The sequence below is a fragment of the Ostrea edulis genome, chromosome 4, assembly GCF_947568905.1.
Source record: "Ostrea edulis chromosome 4, xbOstEdul1.1, whole genome shotgun sequence".
In the NCBI taxonomy this organism is placed as follows: Eukaryota; Metazoa; Mollusca; class Bivalvia; order Ostreida; family Ostreidae; genus Ostrea; species Ostrea edulis.
The window spans coordinates 74264968-74285984 of NC_079167.1; the positions used below are offsets into that span (position 1 = coordinate 74264968).

The following is a 21017-nucleotide window of genomic DNA, read 5'->3' on the forward strand; positions in this document are numbered from 1 at the left end:
GTCCCTCTTGAGAATATTTCAATCATATGGAGACGTCACCACTGCCGTGAAGGGCTTCTTTAGGCCCATGCTCGGCGCTTACGGCCATTGATCACCGATAGAGTAACTGTGATCAGTGTGTTTAAAATCTATGATAATAACGCGATGACAGTCACATTACGACATCACGTAATGACCATATCACACTACACAAAGAATAATCTCTGATGGATATTCAAACTGATCGTGAATTGTACATATAAAAACCTTTGTTTTCAGTGGCAATTTTCTAGAGGTTTGGTTTAAATTAACTAGAGTAGACTATAAGCCATGTCCTTTAATTTAGTCAAAATCATTTGTAGACAGTTGCCTTTTGCCTTAATGAAGGTTATGCCACTGATGTGTGCGTGTGTCCCTTACCAGTAAAATCAGACATCCACAAAACAGTGGATTTCTATAGTGCTCTCCAAACATCTTGTTACTTTTCTATCATGCAAACAAGCCGATAAAAATAAATCCAAATCAATAGTTTTAGAAATTTATTTTCCCTCGATTACATAATAATGTATCAATAATGATTTAATGGAAGCAATTACATTGCTTCAGGAAAGCAGATCCTATTGAATAAAATACATAAATTATCCAATATCAATGATTTATCCTGTGCAAGTCATGTGTTAATCACAATGATGTATCCGGTGTTAATCACAATGATTTATCCAGCATCAATCACATTGATTTATCTGGCATTTAATCACAATGATTTATCCAGCATTAATCACAATGATTTATCTGGCATTTAATCACAATGATTTATCCGGCATTAATCACAATGATTTATCCAGCGTTAAACACAATGATTTATCCAGCATTAATCACAATGATTTATCTGGCATTAATCACAATGATTTACCCGGCATTTAATCACAATGTAAATCACAATGATTTATCCGGCATCAATCACAATGATTTACCCGGCGTTAATCACAATAATTTATCCCATGTAAATTACAATGATTTATGCAGTGTTAATCAGTGATTTATCCGGAGGAAATCACGATTTATCCAGCGTTAATCACAATGCACAACTACTTCCTGGATTAATCTACAGGTATTCTATACCACCAGAAAAGTAAAGCAACACCAGTTAGTTATTGAATGTAGAACAATTCAACTATCAGTATTTTTCCTTAAGTGTACATTGTAGAGATTCCACCAAACAAATATATGAATAGACCTATTAATTTGAAGATTGTGTTGCGGATTGTTAAACCAATCCTGCTCAACCATTTCAATATACTCCTCTCTGCAATCACAGGTAGGATAGAATAATTTGACTATCACACATTAACAGATTAATTGGAAAAGAAAGAAGATATAATCCAGCATTCATCGTCAGATGGATAAAAATAAAATATATCATAATAAATCAATACATGTAAATGTTTTACACAATACAATAGGGTAGAGATCTGTAAAAATCGCGAGAGCATGTAATCATTGCAATGGTGACTAGTGAGTATTTTAGTCACATGATTGTCGGTGAAGATCTGATCAATAAAAAGTCACATGATTGCATCATTGTAGAATCTATTTATAGAATCTGTAATAAGAGTCTTCTGGAATCTTGTCAAGATCACTGGTTTTAGTGGAATGGACATTCAATTTCATTCAAATCCACCCTCTCAGCTCAGGTTTGTGGGGGATCCAACATTTAATTTTAACTAGATTGATGTTTATTATTCAAAAGATACAAACATTGCAGTTTCATCACGCTGCGAGAAGATTTTGATTTCACTTGCGTATTTAAATAGTTTTATTTCCATCAGCATCTGTGCAGATCTACATGATTCAACAACACATAATCATGCAACAAAACACATTGTATTAAGTACAGTTATACACCGAGATTGTTTTAGAGTAACAGAGCACATTGTATTAGGTACAGGTATATACCGAGATTGTTTTAGAGTAACAAAACAACAAATAATATTTAGCACAAGGGGTAGGTCCTTAAAATTCAAATGAAACAGTAACACAAAGCTCTTATCAGAATGCAATGGTTGGTGTAATAATAAACAAATACAGAGTGGTACTTATACCAATGTAACAAACAAAAAAACCCAAAACATAACACATAAAAAAAAATATCAGCGAATTCCGCTGACGTAAACTCATTATGCAGATGCTACTACATCAATTAGCCAACGTATAAACTTCATCACTAATCAATTTAAATGATGTGCGCCTACACATCTAGCACACACAGGATGATATTGACCTATAACCCCAGAAATCTAACTATATTGGGATACCCACACAACAGGTTAATTTTCCTTATTTGGAGGAAATACAAGTCTTTGACTCCCCTTTACAAATTATACATTGTATACATATATGCTAACAAGCAGATCCCATGTTGTTAAATCACAACATAATTCAAAAAGTTTATATAATTTACAATTATTTCAAAATGCAGTCTAGGCTCCATTATATTTGGTCCCTCTCAAAACCGTAACAAAAATACGACTTTGACTTTGGAATACTGATTCATCATGTTCTGTAATGGTGGTCAAAACGTGTGCATCTTCAGTAAACTGCGAGGTCGATCAATCTGAAAATGAATAAAAATTATCGTGAGATGAAAATCTGCATACTTTTCTGAAGAATTTATCTTGTTTAATCACCGTGCAATACTATGCTCATGCTATTTCATTTTGCTATTAAATTTGTTCCTTACACTTTCATGCAATTCACCCCAATCAAATTAGTTCCAGTAAGGAACATATCTTAGGGCTGCATACGTATCTTTATTGGCTGACAGTAGTTAAAACTTGCTACCAAAAGCTCTGTAGTCGCACATATAGCAGCTACATACACAGTGCATAAAGGTCATAGGAATATAGCAGGAATTCAAGATTTAAGAAAATGCTGTTGGTTTCATTGCTGAATGATTTTTACACTAGCTTGTAATAGTATATGTACAAATTTCCTTGGATCCTCATTTAAAATGGTACCATATTAGTACCTGTAACTCTGAGGGGACAGAGATTCAGACAAAAGTGCAAAACATATCATTTGCCACAAAAAGCAAAACATGCACTTTATGACCTGCCATTTTATCACACGGTAGAAATTTGTACATTCTCCATGCACACTATTTTCTAGAAAGAGTTTACAATTGTTTATAATGAATCAACAAGAGTGTTGATTTCACAGGCACGCACGCACACACACGCATGCACACACACTTAGCACGGTTATGACAGCTGACACGCGACAGAAAGTGTACCTTTCTCTGTGGTCCATCATTCCACAGTCACACTTTTTGCAAGATTCCTAGGACAGTCAACCTGTAGCAGAAATCAGTTCACAACTTTAATATCTTTTACTTTATTTTAAATTACAATTTCTGACTGTTTCATTTTTGCTTACTTTAATATTTGTCACCTAGAGTTCATCTTCACAAGTCAAGAAATATTTGATTCGTTACCTCGCACTACCGAGGTAACGAATCAATAACCCTTGACTTGTGAAGATGCCTAGAGTTATACAATTTAATTTCACATAATGGGATAGAGTTTACCCATTCTGTATCTTATTCATTTGACTTGTGGTATCATTATATGTATATAGCAATGCAACATGCTCATTCATTTAATTAGAAAATTTGACAATTTTTTGTTGTTGAAAGTTTGATTTCCTTTGTATATGTATGTATTTGAATGCACTGAATAAGAGACCCAAAAAGGATAGAAAAACAGGATTATTGAAACTGAATTCTTAATCTACACAAAATAAATTTTTATGTGATAGCTATTAAGACACATTATCACATGTTGTTATATACCTTCATTTTTCCCCTATATAAAACTAAAGCAATAATATAAATCAGCATTTTGATTGTTAACTTAAAAAAAAGTTCCCAATTTCTTTCACTTCCTTATTGGTCAACAGTATATGACTGGTTAACTGCTTTTGACCAGTTGACTAATTGTCTCATTTTCATTGGCTCTGCACATCATGTGATCTTTCTGTGTAGTTTGTGTTTCACGAATGTTCTGCACTGTGACATCATCTAATGGAAAGTGCTGTGTTGCAAAATACTGGTATTTTCATGAATATTTGAGCAGAAAAAATTGTTTTATTTAACATGTGAATGTGTTAACATGGCAGTAAAGCATCATGATTTTTGTATATAATTATTTAAGTTCAACATGCATGAAGAAAAGAAAGTTGATCAATAAAACAATTATAGACTGGGTCCTCAGACACTGCAAATCATTTTAAGTATATGTTATAATATGTTTTTCATGAATCTCATGTACCATTCCAGTTTACAGAGCGAATAATCTGATAAAGTGGACCAAAATGCCCCTACTTTCACAATAATTTGCAATGTTGTATCATAATAATAATTAACCAAATTGTTCAATTGATATGCGCATCATAAAAACATTTTATGAATTACTAGTATGAAGTGCTGGTGAATAATACAAGTGTCACACCCTTCAAGATTAATTAAAAACATAAAAGAAAATCTTCAAAGTGAAAACAATTAGTTTTGCACAGCAGTATTACTAGAATATGTTTCAAACATTTGCATATTGACCTTGAGACATGGAGGTCATCTAAATATCCACCACTTTTAATTACAAATTTTGATCATTAAGATATAAAGAATTACTGAGAAGACTGTGCTATGAGGAATACAGTTTTGGCTCAATGAAAAATGCTTCTACTGTTTGATAACTTATTTTAATCAAAGTTGAATTTCCATCACCAACTTTCACCCAGAAAGCGCAAGACGTACAGCTGCTGAACCTAGACTAGCATTTCTATAAAACTACTCCTTTACAATAGGTAATTTACAGCACCTTGTCTCCAAATATCATTCAAATAAGTAAGCAAACCAATAGGTATTATATAACACCTGGTCTCCAAATATCATTTAAATAAGTAAGCAAACCAATAATGAAAGTGAAACCACGATGAATTCTTCCGAAAAATTAAAAAATACTGGGGAAATGTGCTTATGTGAATCGTGACAGACAAAAAGTTGTTATAGGAGAAAGACTGCAAGAAACAAATCAATAGTTCCTAATGAAATAGGAAAAGCAAAGGAAAAGAGCACCGCAGAAAAGTCCTCCATCCATTCCAAAATGAAAACTTGTTCCAATGTTCCAAAAAAAAAATGCCCCCCCCCCCCCCCCCCCAAACATTGCAAAAAATAACCCTGCAACTTTTAGATGCTTTCTTGATGAACATCTTTCAGAATTGGTAAGATTTTTTTGTTTTCAAAATCTTTTCTTAATTTTTTTTTTTTTTTTTGGAATTCCAAGATTTAAAAAAAAACACATGCATAGTATCTCTTACGTCGTATCCTCGCAAAACGGCAATATGGAAAGAGAGCAGCTGCATAGGTATCACGGTTAGGACACCTTGGAGACAATCGACTGTCTGGGGGACCTCCACATAATTATATGCATACTTTTGTGTTTCTGTGTCTCCCTTGGAGCATAGTAAAATGGGACGCCCCTAAAAGGATACCAGTTGATAAGACTGTTAGATTACAGAACGCTAGACATGCACTGCCCTTTGTAGCCGGCCGACACTAGACGAGCACTACATACAGGACAAAATCGGTCTCGTTCATGCACAGCCTCTATGTAAAACCTGCATTTAAATTACCTCAAAGATCAATCGAAAAATTCCCACAACTTTAAATACACTTTTGTGCGGAAAACCAATTTCTTCACCGACAACTGTTTGGATTCTTTCTGTGTAATCGCATTTTACTATAAGCTGTGCAGTAGGGAACAGATTTTACCATGAGAGAAGAGTGTGTATACACAAGAAAAACAAAAAGCTAAGCATGCACTCTGGTTATTATGTCTACTCTATATTGGGGCACTTCTTGAAACCAGCCTTACATCACATCCTCTCAACTGTGCAATATGCATGGAGATTAACTGCATAGGGATTATGGTGAGAATGCCCTGTAAGCAGTCTATGGTGGAGGGCACACCAATGAACTTATTGGCTTGCTGTCTTGTCTCATTGTCATCCGTAATGCCTAACACTATCGGATTACCCTACAATGAATAATGATCATGGTTGTCATGACAACATGCAAATTACTGCTAGTACACTGGATCATGGACACTGGGTCATCGTATGTTGAAGCTGTGGAAAGGAAACAAGGTGCCTCTGACTAGACATTTAGAAATTACATTCATTCAGGGTTCTCTGTAATGCAAAAACATACATCCTGGACAAGGCAGAATTTTATCCCAGATCAAAGAAAGTTTTTTAAAAAGTGAGAGTCCGTATTTAATTTTTGTGACATCATAGTGCCGGAATTATATGTCAGGTTTCAATCCTTTTATTCTTATATTCATGACATTCTGTGATATTTTATACCTCAATACAGCGAATTGGAAAAAACTTTGATGTTTAAGACTCCTGTTGTAATTGGTTCATAAGCAGTTGATTTGTTGTGGACTCCTAGTTTGTTCTCAACTCTCAAGGTCACATTTACATACGAGGGTGTGATTAAAACTAGCAAATCCCCCCATCAACCCACCCCCATATGAAATTTTCTTTAAATTCTAGAAGTAATCATTTCAAATAGGAGAAGTAATTATACATAATTTGAGGATTAATTAAGTAATAATCATCAAAATAATGATTAATCAGCATGAATCTTGTAAATCAAAATGTTTTGGGACTTGATATTTTCGAAAGCCCCGAGTGTAGGCTTTGTATTACAGAGCACCCTGTACAGTATACATTCACTTCACTGAAAAATAGTTGACTTTCATTGCTCTTATAAATTTGCATTTTACAGCTGGGGTTTTCCCCATATTAATAAAATTATCATTGCAAATGGGACAGAAATGTGAGCAGCAGCATACTAAAGATGTGAATATTCGTAACAGCATTTTATCGACTGCTGCGGAGCCTGGAGTAGGGTACTGTCATTATTACGGATCATGCAGTTAGAATGCTCATTCACTATTGTTGCTATGGTACATACAGTAAACTGTTAAAAAGGAAGCTAGGGAGAAAAATTAAAACATACAGGTATAAATGACAGGCTGACTTGTTCCTTCAAAATCCCGAATTCAGTGACTGCCAAAACTAATCATAATGGTCAAGTTATGAATTATTATAACTACTTTATTCAAATTTTCTTTTTTGTAAGCAAGAATTTAATAAAGGCAGCGACACATTTTCTTTGTTAAATACATACATATTCCCATAAAGATATTCTGAAGTTCTCTGTCATCAATGAAATTTAAAATATCTGCATCGATCGTAACTTACAGAAATAGACTGTGGCTACCAATGCAAATAGTATAAACAGGTCCGGGTGATTGATTTGAAATAAATTTCAGAATTCCTAAATCTTAAATTTCTCATAAAGCTAAAAAAAAGTTGGGAAGAAAAAGCAATTCTTCATTGAATTCATATTGTTGAAGACAGCAAATTCAGCCTGTGTTCTGCAAAGAATCATTCAAAAAGATGCGATAGCCATTCTTTTCTCCTGTAAAGAAATGCTAAACGGAGTTACAACATGCATGTATGGTGACACAGACACAGTAGATAGTTTAATAGAGGACACACAACGGTTCATAGCCTGTAGTGCTAGCCTTCATGTCACGACTACATCCTGAAAAGGAATTGTAATCAATCCAAATAAATTACATCTCAAAATCTTCCATGGCAATAAATTTTCACCAGGAACCTAGTAAAATCATAGATTCGTCTTCTTATGGAAAACTTTGAATAAGATATTACAAACATCTTATGTCATTTGTTTACAATACAACAAAAGGTGTTCATTTTTCCATGAATGTGAAATCACAATAGCCGTTTTCTGTAGACAAATACTCACGTGTCGTGCTTTCACTTGCTGCAGAGCATTCATACATTTCTACAAAACAAAGAAACAGATGTGTACCCGAAGCTCGATTCCTATGATGCCAAATATCAAATGTAGCGTAATTATGCTAATGGCTGAAGGAAAAGGTGATTCCCATATATACACAGATCAGCCAATATATCGTATAAGCAGAATTTTTAGTGAGGATTTAGTATTGGCATTATCAGCGAGGATGGTGAGATCGCTAAAATTGAATATCGCTAACAATTTAGTCCATATCGTGGGTAATTGTTATCTTCTTGGAATTATAAAGTGGCTAAAATTAGCTCTTGCTAAATATATTTACTCATTTTTATGGAAAAATCACTAAATTTATGTCTCGCTAACAAATCCACTTATATGGTATTATATGTAAGCAACAAATGACATTAAATATTCATGAGGATAAGTTGTCTGTGCGAGTCTCCCTCGTACACCAATACAAATTAGGTCCACCAGGACCAAAACATGACCATTCAGTAAATCATTGGTCATCCCCTGGTCATTACTACCATGATTGAAATCGTTTCATCCACTAGGGCAGCAGTAGTGGACTGCAATAGGTACCAATAAAGTAAATCATTAGTCAGCACTTACAGGATAGACCTTGTCTCTGGTCACCACCATCATAACCGGCATGGCTTTGTCCACTAGGGCCAGTGGACCATGCTTAAGCTCTCCTGCTAGAATGCCCTCCGAATGCATGTACGTCAACTCTTTTATTTTCTATCAATAAACACACATACAAAAATATACAAACGTTCCATCATAGACACACATTGAATAAGAAAAACATACTATTGGAATATACCAAATGACTTAAATTTTGCAAATTTTTTTTCAATAAGACTAAACTTTAGAAGACATACTTTTTCCAATAGCATTAAGAGTCTGTGGATTTGCTTTTAAAATTTTCTGTTAAGTCAACTGGTACAAAACTGGTTTCATATATTTATTTCAAATTGACCTGGAATTCGACAAAATTCTATGAAAGTGGATAAAACAGGAAAATGAGCCATGTGGAAAACTGTATAAGAACACCAACAGCATACAAACGAAACAAGAATGGCTATCTCTCTAGACTGTGCTGTTCATTTCTTGTTACGAATTTCGCTACCTAACAAAGCTATGAACACATTTTAAGGGAAGATAACTCCTACAGAAGCAATTTTACCAGCGCTCCTTCCAGACACGTTGCGTAGTTGTATCCCCTTCCCATCACCAGTAAACTCTTCTGTTGGTATAGTTCCCTGGCCAGTGTGTGAACATGCTCGTCAATCTTCAGCACTTCTTTGATCTGGTCTATACATACACACAAAATGTAGTGAACTTTCTTACTATTTCTTCCATATACATGTACAACTGGATCCTTTTACTCGAACACCAGTTTAATTTGATAGTGTGGTTTATATAACAGTTGAGAAATACACGTGCATTGTTTTATACAAAAAACCATAATACTTCAAGCAATTGATATACTTTTATATGCACATACAGCAGGTACTAAAAAGCATATTTTTATATACAATAAATTCCCCCCCCCCCCCTCTCCACTCCCCCAGCCCTATGACCATCACAACTGACCTGGCAAGTGTTTGAGTCCTTGAATGATTTCTTTCCTCCTCTCTTGCATTGAGATTCTGTCTTCACACATGACAAGGGCAAACATCACAAGTGAGATAAATTGACTAGTATAAGCCTAAAAGTAAAGAAATGATAATAAACAAGAGGTTTATGAAGCACAATGTTCTCGGAGTCATGGCTCTTACAAACTTTGGACACCAGATTTGTGGTCCTACACAAAGGCCCATAACTCAAAAAACGTCTGCTGATGCGCGAAGATTTCACTGAGTCTTACTTTAGTGCTGGCCACTCCGATTTCTGGTCCAGCATTAATATGTACACCACAGTGAGATTCACGACAGATACTGCTGCCTACAGTGTTTGTGATGCCAACGATCAATGCTCCCCGCTGCTTACAGTATCGCAGGGCCATCAGAGTGTCTGCTGTCTCACCTAGGAAAAAAAATATCAGGTAAACGCAAGAAATAATGTTAAGCAAATTTAGCACATACACATTTTGAAACACACTGAATTATAAGGCTACACAATTTAATACATAGATGTGTTTCCTGTTTAATAAGTACCCTAAGCTAACTAGCTTTGCATCCTTTATATATGCAACCTGAACTTGTCGACGTCTGTAAATTTGACCTTTGGCATTACCTGATTGACTGATAAAAAAGCAGACATCATCCCGGAACACTGGTGTCTGTCGGTCCAGAAAGTCACTGGCTAATTCCACCATCACTGGGAGTTCTGTCAACTCTTCCATTAGCTGCCTTGTCTGTAAAAAGACAACAATTTTTATGACACAAAAAATTGCTAAGCATAAATTGACACCATTTTTCTTTACATACCTCAACATTTTCTAAACTATGTCATCATTATAATTTTATTTTCGAGATATTCTAGAATTAATAAATCTGGATTATTTTGTCACCACAAAGTACAAGTGTACATTGTTACAGGCACAGCCAGAAAATCATTTATTTAGGAGTCATGAAAAAGACATTTATCTGATAGTCAGAACAAGACATTTATCTGGTAGTCAGAATAAGACATTTATCTGGTAATCAGAATAAGACATTTATGTGGTAATCAGAACAAGACATTTATCTGATAGTCAGAAAAAGACATTTATCTGGTAATCAGAAAAAGACATTTATCTGGTAATCAGAAAAAGACATTTATCTGATAGTCAGAACAAGACATTTATCTGATAGTCAGAATAAGACATTTATCTGGTAATCAGAATAAGACATTTATCTGGTAATCAGAATAAGACATTTATCTGGTATTAATCAGAATAAGACATTTATCTGGTAATTTATCTGATAGTCAGAACAAGACATTTATCTGGTAGTCAGAATAAGACATTTATCTGGTAATCAGAATAAGACATTTATGTGGTAATTAGAATAAGACATTTATCTGGTAATTTATCTGATAGTCAGAACAAGACATTTATCTGGTAGTCAGAATAAGACATTTATCTGGTAATCAGAATAAGACATTTATCTGGTAATCAGAAAAAGACATTTATCTGATAGTCAGAAAAAGACATTTATCTGGTAGTCAGAATAAGACATTTATCTGGTAATCAGAAAAATACATTTATCTGATAGTCAGAACAAGACATTTATCTGGTAGTCAGAATAAGACATTTATCTGGTAATCAGAAAAAGACATTTATCTGATAGTCAGAACAAGACATTTATCTGGTAGTCAGAATAAGACATTTATCTGGTAATCAGAATAAGACATTTATCTGGTAATCAGAACAAGACATTTATCTGATAGTCAGAAAAAAACATTTATCTGGTAATCAGAAAAAGACATTTATCTGGTAATCAGAACAAGACATTTATCTGATAGTCAGAACAAGACATTTATCTGAGAGTCAGAATAAGACATTTATCTGGTAATCAGAATAAGACATTTATCTGGTAATCAGAATAAGACATTCATCTGGTATTAATCAGAATAAGACATTTATCTGGTAATTTATCTGATAGTCAGAACAAGACATTTATCTGGTGGTCAGAATAAGACATTTATCTGGTAGTCAGAATAAGACATTTATCTGGTAATCAGAATAAGACATTTATGTGGTAATCAGAATAAGACATTTATCTGGTAATCAGAATAAGACATTTATCTGGTAATCAGAATAAGATATTTATCTGGTATTAATCAGAATAAGACATTTATCTGGTAATTTATCTGATAGTCAGAACAAGACATTTATCTGGTAGTCAGAATAAGACATTTATCTGGTAATCAGAATAAGACATTTATGTGGTAATTAGAATAAGACATTTATCTGGTAATTTATCTGATAGTCAGAACAAGACATTTATCTGGTAGTCAGAATAAGACATTTATCTGGTAGTCAGAATAAGACATTTATCTGGTAATCAGAATAAGACATTTATGTGGTAATTAGAATAAGACATTTATCTGGTAGTCAGAATAAGACATTTATCTGGTAGTCAGAATAAGACATTTATCTGGTAATTAGAATAAGACATTTATCTGGTAGTCAGAATAAGACATTTATCTGGTAATCAGAATAAGACATTTATGTGGTAATTAGAATAAGACATTTATCTGGTAGTCAGAATAAGACATTTATCTGGTAATCAGAATAAGACATCTATCTGGTAATCAGAATATTAAAGACATTTATCTGGTAATCAGAATAAGACATTTATCTAGTAGTCAGAATAAGATTGCTGTTCTCTATGATAACTTTGACTACACAGACAACTTACTGCTACAGTACTGTGGTAGCTGGTCCCACAGGCTATAAATAAAAGTCTGCGGCATCGCCGAATCTCCACCATAAAGTCTTTAATTCCGCCCAACACAACTTGATTAGTTTCAAAGTTCATACGTCCTCTCATGGTGTTCACCACAGACTCAGGTTGTTCAAAGATTTCCTTCTGCATGAACGAGCTGTAACTTCCTGTAATATAGCAAACAAATTGTGATATAGTGTCGCCTTAAACCAGTAAAAATCATAAAGGGTTCATACTGAATACGAGAAAGTTGACTACAAACTTAAATACATGATCAAAATCACTGAATTAAAGAGACGATCAAAATCACTGACTTATATGTACAATGAACACCCCCTGATTTCTGTAGACAATCAAACTTACTGACTTACAGGGGCAATTAAAATCTGTTGTCTTACAGAAACAATTAAAATCTGTTGTCTTACAGAAACAATCAAAATCACTGACTTACAGAAACAATCCAAATACTAACAAATGGGGTTAATTGAAATTAATGATTATATTAGGAATAATAAAAATCGCTAACTTACAGAAACAATCAAAACCACTGACTTATAAAGAAAATAAAATCACTCACTTATAGATATGGACAATCAAATTCATTAACTTAAAGAAGGAAAAATCCAAATTAGTTGAATGACTCGACTATGAATAAAAACAGCTTTTTTTGGCAAAAGTTTTTCTTTCAAAAAATATGTTTTTTTTTATTATCACACAAAAATGTACAGAACGAAAATGAAATGTGTCTACATCTGCATTAGATAATGCCTGGCAGTAAAACTGCATGAAAAATAGACATTTTAATTCAAAAATACTAAATTAGACAAGAAAACATTCACCTTCATGATGTCATAATTCAAATTGGTGGGCAAATATATTGATTTTAAAAGAAAACCACCATCACATAAAGCTGAAAAACAACAGAGATTAGGGCTTTGTGCACTTTCCTAAATGGTTAAAATTTGAAAAATGGAGAATCCTTTTTTCACAATTATATCTGGGTTTCTTGCACAGCCACACCAGTGGTACTTAAATTTACACAGGGTTTTATGTACACTAATCTGAGATCATGCTCTTCTAGTTCTAGTCTTATAATGTATTTCAAAGCACTCATCCATGACATACCAATTAACCGAGACATAATATCGCAAAATTAATTAAAAGAACTAAACGTGCAGTTCCTTTAGCTTGAAAAGGAATAATAAACATCTTTCTCATAAAATACTAATTGCATCCTACATCATGGATACAGAAATACCTTTCATAATTTGCTGGATCTCCATTTTGATAGTGGTCACTTCGCGAGTTGTAGATTCGTCCAGAGTGCGTTTGATTCGGTGAATAGTCAGACAACCATTCTGCACAGCAGCTACGTCATCATCCTCCAGATAGATCACCTGATTGGTGTGCTCGATGATTGCACTGAAGAAAAAAATGAAAAGATTCTGTAACACTTTAAAAACCAGTTTAACTTGTCATTTCCAACATACAGATATCATACATGTTGTGTGAGGTAATCTCTAATAGAAAAAATATCAATTATATACTCCTTGTCCTTTTAAATTTGACTGCCTGCCCAGTTCAGAGTTTAACATGAGGTTGCTGATATCTAGATCTTAGAGTTGGAGTCTACCAAGAATTTTAATTTTTTTTTCCAGGTGACTTTCAAATAAAACTGCATTTTTTCCACCAAATCAAGCTTATCTGAAAAGTTTCCAATTTCAAAACATCATTCTAAACATCCTCTACTTTACATCCACATCAATGGCCAACTGCACAAATACAGTTCAAGTTTGCTCTTCCTATTTCTACTTAGAATTTAATAATACCATGCCTGTGCTTAGGTACCTTTCCAGAAAGTTAATATCAAAACGTTTGGATGCAAATTCAAAGCGATGAGTTACAAATGGGACAATGGGGAAAAAAAACCTCTGCACAGAAATTAATTAATTTGAAATATTGCCAACAAAACCTGCACAATATGCATTCTTGAAATACCTACATGGACACATGTAATATAACACATTTTGGCTTCTTTTCAATCTATGAAAAGAAAACTTGCCACTGTACAAATACCCTTGCATATAATGAGTGTCATATTTCAGTTTACAGAAATGGCTTTTAATTCTTTTGAAACATTGATGAAATATGAGGATCTCTGCTCCTGAAACAAGATTCAATTTACACATTCATAGAAAATATTAAGAACATGGATTTGAAGAGTAAACTATTACAAAATTGAATATTTTATTAATTCATCAGGGTATCACTAATTACTAACCTTGCATCCGAGGCAAAGAAATATTCTACCGCCTTGTTCCCGATTGGATGGAATTCTGTGGTACTATCAGTGTGATGCAGCGATGGGTTCATCAAGCCTCTGTGATCTACAGCATTTTATTTCAGAATGCAATATTTGTAAAATTTCATCCAATGAATATCTGATTGTCAAAATCATATGCAGACCTTTTTTTAATGTGCCAGTTGGGTATTACTGGGTATTTCCAAATTGGACGAGTGCAAATGTATTTTACTTCCCGGATCAGTGTACATACACAAGTTTTCATGTTTATTATTTTTTAAACGTCCCACAGATTTAACACTTAGCAACTCATAAAGAAACCACACATAATTAAATCATTAATGTAAACTTTGGTGCCTATTTGAAACGGGCCAACATTTTTAAAAGTTGGGTATTACTGAGAATTTTGAGAGACTGCAAAACTTTAAACAACAAGTACCAAAGAACTGCCCACATTATTTTTTTATATGTTTAGAGACTTTTAAATGCTTAGCAGTTCATAAAGAAATCCGCAAAATTACAACTTTAATGTAAAGGTATCAGGAAAAGGGACGACACAGGACTATTCTCCCCCCAGTCCCAGGTCACATTATTATTATTTTTTATTATTATTATATTCATTTATAAAGCGCAAAATTACCTAGAGTTTCTATGCGCTAATACCCTATCACATGTTATCACAAGTAATTAATAACTTGATTTGTCAAAAAGTTTTAGTCCAGAAATTTTAAATAGCACATGTGAATGATTTAATAGCAATCTTTTATAAATAAATTGGTTTAACAATCAAAATTATGATTATTTTTAAAAACAGACGAGACTTTTACACACTACTCTGACTAGAAACCTTTTCCCCTCTAGAAGTGAAATGATGCAATTTGCTTGTGCACCATGATTACATAGATTACTGCTAAGAACATCAAGTCCAAGCACCATATCCATCACAAACTGATACTCACCATTACACAATCAGCCTGTGTTACATTCTTATCAGTACAATAAACCTCTCTAGCTCTCAATCATTAAGCATGACAATATTTAGAAATATTGTTAAGTTTAAATAATTACCAATAATAGAATAACGAATTAATGAATAAAAAAAAAAAAAGAAGACTTATTCATGTATTGAAAAGAAAGAAACTTCATAATATTACACATGATAATGCAACATGCACTTTACAGCATATATGCAAACTTTACGATTACATGTAGCAATATTTTGATTACATTTGAAATATAGATATGCACGTTAAATTTCACAAATAATTTTATAAGTACTTTCAATTTATTTCGTAATGGCGATTTACACAACTGTATCATTGTTTTAGTTGAATAATAAGCAAATTAAATTATATAAAGAATTAAATCTGTATACCTATCAACATGGTCAATGTCTTTTTTTTTTTTCAACACAACAAGTTTTTCAAATAAGCATTGGCCTTTGCAGAGAAACTACGAAATGCATTGCAGAAAAAGAAAACACTTAATTTTTCTACTGAAATTGTGGAAAAGTGATTCTCATTTTAATCTGAAAATTTCATTTAAATTCTAATTATCTCAAGTTTGTTTGATTGAGTTTAAAAATCTTGATCAATACAGATTTATCTCCCATTGAATGTTATTGTTACAGTCAAAAGATGTTCAAAACAAATCCTTAAATACAATTTGATTCAAAATAATTAACATCAATGATATGGAACTACTGACGAGCTGAAGGACAACCTTCAAATCAATACACGTATCTGCAGTTTGAGACAAGGAAAAAATATGTCAGAATGAGAGAAAAATTACAATTTTTTTGCTAGAAACACCTCTTTTGCTGCAATGCTCACCATTTCATACATTGCACTCTTTTCATTAGAAAAAAGAAGTGTTTACTCCATACTCGCTATTCTGAATGTGTTTGATGTGTTTCCCCAATTCTGTACGAGATTAGCCCCTATTCTGTACGAGATTAGCCCCTATTCTGTATGTGATTAGCCCCTATTCTGTACGTGATTAGCCCCTATTCTGTGCGTGATTAGCCCCTATTCTGTACGTAATTAGCCCCTATTCTGTATGTGATTAGCCCCTATTCTGTACGAGATTAGCCCCTATTCTGTATGTGATTAGCCCCTATTCTGAATGTGATTAGCCCCTATTCTGTATGTGATTAGCCCCTATTCTGTATGTGATTAGTCCCTATTCTGTATGAGATTAACCCCATTCTGAATGTGATTAGCCCCTATTCTGTATGATATTAGCCCCCCCCCCCCCCTCATTCTGTATGATATTAGTCCCTATTCAGTGTGCATTTAATAACTGCATACATCATAGTTGTTCTTTACTGAAATCTAAAATTGTGATAGCATTTTCTTTACATTATATGTGCTCCCAATACATTAAAAACCAAATTGTCTTTACAATATCCTTTGATCTTTGATTTTAAAAAGCATAAAAATCAGCTACACTATATAAATATATCATTATTAGTATATTTCATAATTTTCAACGTTATGTGAAAAAGACAGAAACCAATGCTTTAATTTGCTGCTGCTGTTTTAGAGACAAGCCATGCCAGTGAGAGACTGAAGCAGCAATAAATTCAATATCCTCTACCTGACGTTTCCGTGGCCAGGTCCCCTCCTGCATGCATAAATCACAAGCCATCAGCAGTCGTACACTAACTACATGCTTACACAGAGTTATTGTGATTACAACACTCTGCATTCGTTCTCCCTCAACACCCTCCACTCCAAATAAAATTTACCCATAATGCCTATGCATTTAGCACAATTCATTAATGATTTCCTTCTCGCTTGCCTCTGTTGGGAATGCGAGTACACTTTCTTTTTTCTTTTTTTTTTTTTTTTTTTTTATAGATATAACCTTTAAAATATCATATTATAAAAATTTCATACTATATATAATCATAAAACAATGCATTAATATTAATATAATTTAAATAAAAGAATAAAATCAAAATAATGATTTAAAAAGAGAAAATACATATCAGATTTATAGTAGATTTATACTACGGTCCTCTACAACAAGCATTTAATGAAGATGTGATACATATATATATAACATGCTGATGTTATAAAATTCATCATGGTGTACATAATTATGAGGAATACATGCATGAACTGCTTTTTGGATGTTTACATTTCAGGGTCAACCCCCCACCCATTCTATTACACTATTACATTAGATTTTTAAAGGGGAGAGGTCATTATTTTGATGTAAATGAATTGATGTGGGGAAAAAATCAAAACAAAAAAGGCATTAAAAAAAATCCAGCAAACAATTACCAAACTGTTGTAGTCTACTTTTGTGATCTACCATAAAGAAGGTTTCTACAATAATACACGTACATTTGTGAGAAGCTGTGTGGTTTTGGTGGTGCATAGAAAAAGATAATGATGGGTATGAAAAAATAATACCCGTACATTTATGAGAAGCTGTGTGGTTTTGGTAGATAATGATGAGTATGAAACAGGATGAACAATTTGAAATCATGTGACTCTGAAACATTTCCCAGCATTACCCAATATGTCTCTGGGTGAATTCTACAGCAAGTTCTTCCTCAGGAAACTTCCATACAAAAATTCTAATGAGCTAGTCATGTAAATTCTTCTGCATGTATGAGCAGTTTTAAAAAATTTACTATTCATTTCCCTGCATTTTAATCATAATAGAAGATTTGTTCAAATCTCAACAGGTCAAAGATGAAATTCTGATTTAATTGTCCTACATTTGCTTCAATTTTCAAGGTTATCAAAAAACAACTTATAATTGGAATGATTGTATTATATCTTTGTTCGCTTGTTTTTTTTTTTTTTAAAAACAACTTTTATATCTTTAGTGCACGGTTCACGTTTAATAAATATTTCATCCCCCATTAAGTATAGTAAGTGTCTTGATTTTATACTGATGGTTTTGCCCACTTAATGCAGGTAATTGACAAGTTAAAAGAGATTATAATAACTACAAAAACAGAAATGATCCCTCTTTTAAATACCCAATCCTGAAATGTAGGAGAAATGGAAAACACAGAAACAACATCTATTGATACATCAAATCATATCAGTTCATTCTCCAACAATTGCACCATTTCTCATTTGGATGACCTTGCCCTCTTCCCTTACTTTCAGTTTACCCTACCCTCTTTTCTTACTTTCAGTTTACCCTACTCTCTTCCCTTACTTTCAATTTATGCTATATTCTTATCACTTACACTCAATTTACACCATCCTCTTCATTTACTAGATAAATCAACCCTTTCATCTTTCACTCACTTTCAGTTTACCCTATCCTCTTCTATCACAATTTCTACCCACAGTCATCATTCCTTACACTCACATTTACCTCTGTCAATGTCTCGTTTTTTTCCAAGATTCTTTGAGACGCTGACAGAGGTACATGCGAGTGTCAGGAGCGATAACTCTGAGAAGAGATTGCCTCTATTACTTTCAGTTTACCCTGTCCTCTTTCCTTACTTTCAGTATAACTTACTCCATACACTTACTTTCAGTTTACCCTATTTCCTTTTCTATTACTTTACATTCTCTGAGAGAGTAACGAACGACAACTCTGCATGGGAGATTATTACCCTCAGTTTACCCTATCCTTTTTATTACTCTAAGTTTACCCTATACTCTTCATGACACTTTCTCTCTATGTCTGTGTATTCTATACAAGTATATAGTAATATGTTGTATGGTGTGACCATTGAGACGAGCGAAGCCCATTAACATCTTGCAACACGACTTTATAGACATTTTATCCACCTCTTCATTTAACGCGGGAAATATAATGTGGTGGATGTAAACAGTTACATTGTGACATCATATTAGCTGCAATGTTTTTTCTTCTTCTCTTAAACCAAGCAAAAACAAAACGTTTGAAGCTATGAGAAAGCTTGTCTGGAATTTAAAAACGTTCAAAGTACTTTCTAAACAATCTAATTATTTTAATTACGGGATTGTCAATGAAGTATACCGCAGTGACGGTGACATTTTTCCAGAAGCATTATGGGTAATACTCATCTTTTTTCAGCTGATGAAGAGCAAATCACGTGACTCATATGTGTAATCATTGGAGTGAGCTCGTCGCGGTGCTTCGCGACGCGAGCTTTGCTCGCTAATATGTTTTACGGCGTGACCGTGTTTGAGGGCGAAGCAAACAAGTTTTGGTATTAGTATCTATATCCAAAACAGACCAAAAACAACCCGAAGTTAGCAGGATTTGATCCGCCTATATATTGAACGCGGGAAATATAACGCAACTGATATAAACAGTACATTGTGATGTCGTATTCAGCGTCGTATTTTAGCAAATTTACAAACATAGCGTCTGAACCACAACAAACATGGCGTTAATGGTGGAGTGATTATATATGATTAAGAAAATAAGATTTACATGCTTTTACGAATTTTTGTAACATCTCAGAACGACGTGAACTAGGATAGACGAGATTCAAAATGGAGAAATACATGTCCACGCGATAGTATTCGAATCGACGCCATTAGTACCAAAATTTTCAAGTTCCATAGGTATGGTTTAATTTTTCATTGTTTTCCTATATTTTCCTTTTAAACATGTATATACGTGTTACCTATAGGGAGAGCTCCGCTCTCACGGCCCTTTGGGCCGTGAGAGGGCTTCGCCCTCTATAATTATTATTTGCCCTTATATGGCTCTACATGTTTAGAAATTAACAGTATTAATACATTATGTCATAAGAATTATTAATCAGTTACTATCATACTTTTAATTTTCAGAAGAGTGTGGAGAATGAACCAATAAAAGTGGAGTCCTCTAGGTCCATGAAAAATGATACTCTGATATATGTTATAAGTAATACACCGCTCTAATACAGACCTTTCTTTTCCGAAAGATTTGGTTCTACAATTATGATTTATAATATATCACAATGAGACATGTACACATGAAATTTTAACACATTGTTCTGTATATGCTATTTAACATGCTGCATATATACAAAAGGAAAAATGGATCCAGTATTTCTAACATTAATAAAATCTTCCTCTTATCTTTTCTTACGTTTTATCAGATGTCTGTGTATAGTGTAATTGTGTTGCCTTGTGTTGAATTTGAGTTTACATACGCTACAATGAAGTGTTTTGTATGTTGCCTACAGAAAATGCCTGTGATGATAGTTTCAATGATTTAAAGCCTTATCAGAGATTTGGAGGTGTGTCTTTTACTTTGTTAGTTCTGTTTACCTTTGCTGTAGAGGATTGGGATATGGTCAGTAGACAGCTTGGCCTTGCTCTTTACACCAATAACTAGCGGACTGCCCCGCCTAAAAATCGAACAAATACATCATCAAGATTCAAATATTCACATTATGAACCCACATTAATATTCATATTTTAGCAGTTTAACACTTCTCTTAGAAACATGAATGCCACTGAATGTGGATAAGTCCTGTTATAAGAAG

General features: G+C 33.5%; 1 protein-coding gene across 12 annotated transcripts in view; it reads right to left on the bottom strand.

Annotated features, from left to right (window-relative positions):
* Positions 1-503: 503 nt before the first annotated feature.
* Positions 504-21017, bottom strand: part of LOC125668355 (glutamine--fructose-6-phosphate aminotransferase [isomerizing] 1-like) — a 28260-nt gene continuing 7746 nt past the window's right edge. For 2 of the 12 annotated variants that reach the window (XM_048902352.2, XM_048902348.2), the window contains exons 8-22: positions 20800-20879; positions 20435-20458; positions 17863-17907; positions 14552-14657; positions 13529-13692; positions 12244-12437; positions 10133-10253; positions 9765-9922; positions 9491-9605; positions 9081-9208; positions 8504-8632; positions 7880-7918; positions 5913-6074; positions 3272-3332; positions 2504-2593 (exon numbers count right to left, since the gene is read on the bottom strand). In XM_048902352.2, coding sequence (XP_048758309.2) covers positions 3288-3332; positions 5913-6074; positions 7880-7918; positions 8504-8632; positions 9081-9208; positions 9491-9605; positions 9765-9922; positions 10133-10253; positions 12244-12437; positions 13529-13692; positions 14552-14657; positions 17863-17907; positions 20435-20458; positions 20800-20879 — 1510 coding nt within the window. In that variant the 3' untranslated portion in view covers positions 2504-2593; positions 3272-3287. The other 10 variants (XM_056163759.1, XM_048902353.2, XM_056163760.1 and 7 more) reach the window with 8 other exon arrangements.